Genomic DNA, 7,728 nt, shown 5'->3' with positions numbered 1-7,728 from the left:
CGACTCGGTGGCTGCTGGGTTCGAGGGGCGTCTCCTAGCCTAAACTGCTTTCTCCCAGGAAGGGGATTAAAAGTCACAAAGAAAGGGAGGGGACCTCGGTGGAGCCCTTGGGGGCGTGGGTGGGGCGTCCCCGAGTGGGCCTAACGCCGCAGCTCTAGAGCAAGCGGGTTGGAGGAGGAGGACGCGCCCTGCCCAGCGCCGGTCCAAACCCAGCGCCGCGGGCTGCGATGCGCCTCGCCGCGCGGTGACCCAAGCAGCCGGGCAGCGGCCGAGGCCTCCCGGGCGCCCCGCCCTGCGCCTCCTCCAGCCGCCTGCGCGCGGTGCTGTGCGCCCGGCCCGTCGCCGCTCCGCTCCTCCTCCCCGCCTCGCGGTCCCCTCCTCGGAGTCCTGACTGAGCGCCACACGGCCCCGGGCCGCCGCCGAGCGCGCCAAGACGCCAAGCCACCGAACAGGTGGCCGGAGGCTGCAGGCGCCCAGGCTGAGGCGAGGCGAGGCGAGGCGAGGCGAGGCGAGGCCAGGCCAGGCCAGGCCAAGGCGGCCGGGCTGGACATGGTAGCCGGGCGGCTCCGTGCCGCCGCCGCCGCCTGCTCGCGCCCCTAGCCGCCGGCGCGCCGGCGCAGCGGCCCCACCGCGCCCTGCGTGCAGCAGTCGCCGGGCCCAGTGCCTCTCCGGCCGGGGCCAGCGAGGGACGGCGGCATGAAAGTGACCGTGTGCTTCGGGAGGACCCGGGTGGTCGTGCCGTGCGGAGACGGCCGCATGAAAGTTTTCAGCCTCATCCAGCAGGCGGTGACCCGCTACCGGAAGGCCGTGGCCAAGGTGAGTGGCCTGGGGCGCGCGGCGGGGAGTGGACGGGGAAGGCGCGGGGATCAATATGGCGCTTCCTGGAGACGGAGGAGGGAGACCGGGAGGCGGGGAAAGGGAAAGTGCGGCAGCCCGGCGGCCTCGTCTGCGCCCCCGGCCGGGACCCTGCGACCGCAAAGTTCTCGGCGCGCTCGGGCTGGGCCGCGATCGCCACCCGCACAGTCCCTGGACATGGTCTGGGTCCTCGGGGCTTAGGAGTGGGCGGCTCGGCGCCCGGAGCCGGTACCGGGCGAGGCTGAGTGCGGCACGCGGGAGGTGCGGCGTTGCCTGGTGGGGCGCCTCTGCCCGGCCGACCGCGGGCCCTGGCAATCCAGCTCCAGGCCTCTCCCCGAGCAGGCCTGCCGCGGAGGGTTGGCCACGGAACTTTGGGGGGTGTGGAAAGAGTTGAGTGATCCCGTACACGCGGGAGCCGCTGCCGGTCCCGGGAACCTTCTGTGTTCTTGCGGGATCTCTAGGTCGCACAGGCAGCCCAGGTTGGGTCGACCCGGACTCATGGACTCCGGTGGGGGCGATGGAGTGGTTCCGACCGATGTTAGGCTCCTTGAAACATCTCAATCTGGACTCGCTTCTGGAGTCGGAGCTCCCTCCTGACCTCTACCCTTACCTCGCTGGACAAGCTGTGCGGAGCCGGGGCTGCAGAGGGCCTGGGGTCGGGGGAGCGTCGTTTCTCTGTTTTCCTGCTGGAGTAACATTGTCTCCCTTAAACCGCATTCCTCCATTGTGGGGCAGAAGTGGAAGGGCGTTTTGTTAGACTGTTTTACCCACTCTGCTTGACAACAGCCCACGCTGAAGTTTCGCTCCAGCACCTGAGGATATTTCCTTTGTACTAGAGTGGAATGTGTTCCCTTTGGTATTTCCGTCTGCTGTCTGTTCAACAGTGGAGTGGCCTGCCTTCTGTGACTTCGGAACAAGCGAGAGGGGGAAGGTGGCTTTGTCTGCCTAAGTCGCCGAACGCTCAGGGGCCACCCTCCATTTTTCTCCGAAATTAAGGAAGGGCAAAATGGTCACACCTTTGTTTTATTTTGCTTTTACCCCGTGTTGGGAAAAATAACAAAATTGTCCCTTTAAGGCAACTTTGGGGGGATGGTTAGGAATCTGATACAGGGATAGGAGATGCTGAGTTCAACAGCTGTGTTCTTCCAGTTGGTCGAATTCATTGAAAAATCAAACAACGTTTGTGGAAATTGGGCACCTGTTTATCTTGTAAAGCTGACAAGAGGGGAAATCCTCTGTAACTTCACACTTAAGTGTTTTAAGCATCCTTTCTGATTGACAGTTGGTGATTTAATGTTGTAATGTTGTCTTTGTACTCTGCAGACCAACATTGGTAGCTGTGGAAAAAGAGAAAAGAAAAATGGCAGTAACATATAGTGCAAAGAAGTGTTCCAGAGCAGAACGCATGGTGCCGTTGCTCTCTGCTTTGCTGATTTTGTTTGTAAAACTAGCCGTGTTTCATCTTGCACACCACAAGTTGAAATGGTCAACTTGGTCAAATTGTCTGTTATGGGAATACACAGTGACTGACTGTTGGGCTGAATTATTAATTTTTCCATAGAAATTCAAGCATTTACTATACTAGGTCAAACTAAGCGCGTATTGTGTTGTGGGTGCTAGGCATTTAAGGGGCCGGTAGGCTTCTTCCTAGAAGAGGGATAGTGAAAATCTAAAGCAAGATTCCTGTGGCTCCTCAGTGGAGACAGCCATGGAGTAGCTTGTTTGTGCTGTGGGAAGAAGATGTCTCTGGGATGTTGGATGGAGGGAGTGGAACACCCTTGTTGATAGATGTGGCCTGTTCTTCACTGTCAGCAGTGGCTGCTCCGTGGTGAAGGGACTGGGTGGGGAAGAGGTCATAAAAAGAGCAGGAGTAATTGTGAGATGACCAGGTGGGAGAAAGCAAGAAAGGGAGAGGGATTGCTAGAGATAAGAGAGTCAAGGGTGATTCACTGGTTTCCAAAAAAGCTCAGTTTAGGAGGTGGTGTGTTTGTGTGTGTGTGTGTTTAGAGATCAGAGGTCATTGTTGGGTGTCTTTCTCAGTCTCTCTGCACTTTCTGTTTTGAGACAGTCTTTCTGAACCCAGAATTAAAGATCAGCCAGGGCTACTTGCTCCCCCACCCCCATAGATTTTTTTTTATAGTATTCGGAGTTTAACCATTGGATCACAAGTTGACTCATAAGTGTACAAAGGGTTGGACTTGGTGACACATAGCTTTATCCCAGAACTCGGAGGCAGAGGCAGGTCAGTCTCTGTGAATTCAAGGCTAGCTTCATCTGTAGAGTGAGCTCCAGGCCACCCAAGGCTACAGAATGAGATCCTGCCTAAAAGGAAAAAAAAAATTCCCAAACAAACCAAAAACCAAAACCAATCAAGCAGGGGCTAGGTCAGCAACTATGTGCTGCTCTTCCAGAGGACCTAGATTGAATTCTCAACACTCTCATAGTGGCTGCTCACAACCATGTATAACTCCAGTCCCAGCGGATCTAATGCTGTTCTGGTCTCAGCAAGCGCTACGTGAATGTGGTACCCATACATGCAGATGAATATCCATACACATAAAGTAAACAAATTAACTTAAAAGCTGTTTCATCCATTTGTTTTTCCTCTTGGATGGTTAGGCAATGGCTGAGATTCATCTTTAGGCTTTCACACTTCTCCCTTCGGTAACATGAAGGCCAGGCTGTTGGGGTTTCTGTCCTGCCCGGTACCCCACAGCCGGCAAGACCCCCCCAAAAAAATCACACAGAGGTCTCCATAAGATTATAAACTGATTGGCCCATTAGCTCAGCCTACTTATTAGCTCTTGTAGCTTATATTAACCCATTATTCTTATCTATGTTAGCCACATGGCTCAGTACCTTTCTCAGAGGGGCAGCTCACATCTTGCTTCTTCAGTGGTCTGGGCAGAACTGTGGAGGGAGCTTCCTGTTTCCCAGAATACTCCTATTCTCGTTGCCCCACCTCTACTTCCTGTCTGGTTGACCCACCTATACTTCCTGCCTGGCCAATCAGCTTTTATTTAAAACATGATGGACAGAATACAGACAATTCTCCCAGACCACCCTTCCCATTTAAGGTCATTAAGGAGCAAACACATCAAGGCTGTGAGTGTTGCAACTTCTGTTCTCTTATTTCTTCTGCTTAATAAGACAGGGTAGATCCTGTTTGAAGAACTGGGTAGCCAGGTCGTGGTAAAATCTTGCTTAGGTTGCTAGGTGACATGAGACATGATGAGCTCCTACCTGCTGGGGAAAAGTGTGGGCAGGCAGAGCATGTTCAATGGATGCAAACCCATGAAGCAGAAGAAAAGGAGAAGGAAAAGAGCTGGCAAAGGAAAACCAGTCAAGTTTTCTGTGCACTAAGCACTTTGTGGTGTGGTGGGGTGAATTCTCTGGCATGTTGTTTGTGTTGTTTGAGCTGTTTTCTCTGTAGCTTGGACAAATCAACTTACGACCAGGAAAATACCATGTCTTAGTACCAGAAATGTCCTTAAAAAGTCAGTGTTAGATAGCTTACTCTTAGTCATATGCAATCTCTCTCCCTCCCTCCCTCCTCCTCCCTCCCTCCCTCACCTCTCTCTCTCTCTCTCTCTCTCTCNCTCTCTCTCTCTCTCTCTCTCTCTCTCTCTCTCTCTCTCTCTCTCTCTCACACACACACACACACACACACACACACACACACACACACACACACACCCTATCGGTTTTTCAAGACAGGCTCTCTCTGTGTAACAACTCTGACTGTCCTGGAACTCACTCTATAGACCAAGCTGGCCTTGAACTTAGAGATCTACCTGCTTCTGCCTCCTGAGTGCTGTTGAGATTAAAGGTGTGAGCCCCCCCCCACTGTAATCTATATTTTTACACTAGTGTACACTAGCTGTCCTCATTTACCTACCATTATCAAGACCCGGTTTGAGCAGATGCTGTGCGTAGACAGGTTATGTGTATACTTCACCGAGTGTGTCCAGATGGAGGACCATTTGTGGCTCTGTGTGTGTTCAGAGCCTAACCTTAGCTTTAAGCATGGGGTTTATTGAAGGAAAGCTGTTTACTAAATGCCCTGCTCTGGACTTCACAGAAGGAGCCACCATTATGCAGTGGCAGGTGGTGGGTATCTTATAGTCATTAGGGTTTGCAGTGGGCTTGGTGGGTGGGATGGCCAGCCATGTTTCGGGCCCTGCTTTCTAACTGAGAGGCTGAGTGACCTCAGAAAGCACCTTCCTTGCAGTGGGAGAGTTCTGGGTCTGCAGGGCTGCAGTGGGGTCATGGTGTGGGAGCCTAGAGAGCGTGTTGCTGTCCTGAAAGTGGGGGAGTCATGGTGTGTGAGACTGGAGAGCGTGTTGCCGTCCTGAAAGTGTGAGCGAATGCACTGTGGGAACAAAAACTTTGGGGTTTTGGAGCACCGATGTTAGGATCTGGCTGCGGAGGACAGGAAATGCCAGGGAGAGACTCTGGGATGTCTTGTGGTCTGGTGACAGCAAAGACAGGACACGGAGTTGATTGGATGAGCCTGGCTTAGTTGGAAAGAAGAGCTCCTGTAGACAGGAGAAGGGATTGAAGACAAGATGAGTGCTGCAACCTCTTGGCCCACCTCCCTTCTCCTTAGAGCCTTGTTTTGGTGACAGTGTTGGGAACCTCACTGTGTTAGCTGTTTAACCTTGGGCAAGCTAACCCTCACTTTCGTCATCTCTTTTGCAGAGAGTGCGTGTTGAGCTTGATGAATATGACTTCTTCTGAACTAGATCTAGTCTGTAAAGCTGCTAGGTAAAGATTGAATCACTGATACATTTCACCTGCAGAACATGCTCAACTTTCCTCTATCCCGTAGTTCCTGCTTAGCTTTTGCTTCTTTTGTTTAGAGTGTTAGTTAATTGAAGAGTTGGTTGATTTCAAACCTGCTCATGCAATGGTGCAATCAGAAGGGCAGATTGATTCAGTAAGCCTAGGGAGCAGAGAATGCCAAGAGTGCTCTAAGTGTTTCAGATGGGCTGGCTGGGCTTCTGCTTCCCAAACCAGTCTTCTAAGGGTGACCTAGTAGTAACTTGTTTAGATACAATTTAAAGAGGAGGGGATGTGGGACATACCCACAATCCTGCAGTTCAAGCAATGGGAGTGAGAGGCAGGAGGACTGGTCACAAGTTCCAGGCCAGTTCGGTCTGTATAGTGAGTTCCAGGCCAGTTAGTGTTTCATTGTTCATGAATGAATGAATGAATGAATGAACAAAGAAATAAATAAAAACAATGTATGCTCATGAACGTTCAAAAAATTTATTTTCTTTTGGGATATTGTTAATTATTAAACTTATGAATCAGGGATTTTAGGAAATGCCTGGTAGTTGGTATGTTTTTTCTTTTCTTTTTCTTGTGTGTGAATGAATGCATGGTAACATTTTGCCACACAGTTGCAAACTTACTGGAAACTCAATGGAAGTTACATTATAGCTGTAATTGAGCAAAGATATAGGCAAGAATGAAAAAGAACTAGTGGAGTAAAGGCTTATTATTTGCACCATTTTCTGTTGCAAAATAGAAAAAGGAAAGAGGAAACATAGTTAAACATGCTTCAAAATTCAGCTCTCTCATGTCCTGTTCTCTCAGAGGTCTAAGGGTCTCTAGAGATTTCTTGCTTTCTTCTCTGGACTCCTTACCCCATACCCCAGCCCCTTGAACTTCCCTGCCTCTGCTCTGTCTTTCCCGATTTTCTTTCCTAGGATGCTTGTTCCCTCTTTGCAGGCTTCCTTTGACCCTCAGCTCAGGCTAGTCCTCTCTGGGATTGGGTTGTGTGTACTTGGCTGTTTGAGGCCCTCTTTTCTTTGTGCATCTCCCGAGGACTTCCTATAGCTCTTGTACCGTGTAGGACTCAAGGCTATAAAGGATGGAGCTGTGATTCTCCTCCAGGTGAGGTGCTGGTACAAATGCCTCACTTCAGTCTGGTTTGTTCAGCAGATGTCTGTTACATAGCCATCATAAAGGATGAGTAAACACATCACACAAATAGCACATGGGAAGGACCTTCTGAGAAGGCACTGATTCCCTCCCACTAGTTAGAAGGAGCCTAAGGCCTGTGTGTTTGTCATGTAGCACACACAGTGTACAATCAGAACTAAGACTGAGAGAGTTTGGACAACATGGAAGGTTCTCGTTCATGTCAGCTATTTTCAAGGAGGCTAGTCTGTCTGTGAGACCAAACAGTGCTTAGTCCTGGAGTTTGCGCTGGGTCAGGTTCAAGGCATGTGGCCAAAGCAGTGTGGAAATCTGGCCCTGACTCTACTTAGGCTCGGTCTAGTGCCTCCATGTCTTTCAGTGTGAATCCTTGGGGCTGGGCCAGAAGTGAACGCAAGTGTTTAGGATTTGAGCTTCACAGGATGAATCTGGCTGAGGAGAAGCTCTGCTTGGCTTATGGTGTTTTCAATTCCTCATGGATGAGTTACTTGTTGAAGGTAATGTTTAAAGTCCCACATGGGCCATTAACCTGCAGACAGATCTTCCATCTGTCCTGGAAGGGCCTTACCTTCCTGTGGTGTTGGATGCATGTTTGTGAAGGCAGACGCTCAACAGATGACACACACACACACACACACACACACACACACACACACATTGTTTTCCTCTTTTCAAGGTTGGAAAGAAATGGGGGACAATTAGGCCAGTGGGTTCTTTCCATAGGTTATTTTCCACTGGGTGGAGCTGGCATTTTAGGCACACACAGCATCCTCCCTCCTCTGTAGCCGTCAATTCCACATTCCTGTCTAGACCTAGATCAGTAGCAGTAGAGTCTGAGGTCAGTATGCCAAATCTTTTTGGTGCCTTTTTTGTTTGACACAGAAAATAGAATATCTTTTTTTTTTTTTTTTTTTTTTTTTTTTTTTT

General features: G+C 50.7%; 1 protein-coding gene across 17 annotated transcripts in view; it reads left to right on the top strand.

Moving 5' to 3' along the window:
* The first annotated feature begins 270 nt into the window (after window positions 1-270).
* Window positions 271-7,728, top strand: part of Pard3 (par-3 family cell polarity regulator) — a 482,565-nt gene continuing 475,107 nt past the window's right edge. For 6 of the 17 annotated variants that reach the window (XM_050147190.1, XM_050147191.1, XM_050147182.1 and 3 more), the window contains exon 1: window positions 317-816. In XM_050147190.1, the coding sequence (XP_050003147.1) occupies window positions 697-816 (120 nt within the window). In that variant the 5' untranslated portion in view covers window positions 317-696. Of the gene's footprint in view, window positions 817-7,728 lie in introns of all 17 variants that reach the window. The other 11 variants (XM_050147183.1, XM_050147181.1, XM_050147176.1 and 8 more) reach the window with 8 other exon arrangements.

This window comes from Alexandromys fortis, unplaced genomic scaffold (assembly GCF_014885135.2).
Source record: "Alexandromys fortis isolate MF-2015 unplaced genomic scaffold, M_Fortis_MF-2015_v1.1 scaffold_12, whole genome shotgun sequence".
NCBI lineage: Eukaryota > Metazoa > Chordata > Mammalia > Rodentia > Cricetidae > Alexandromys > Alexandromys fortis.
Note: the sequence above shows the minus strand (reverse complement) of the source record. Positions and strands in the feature narration are given on the sequence as shown.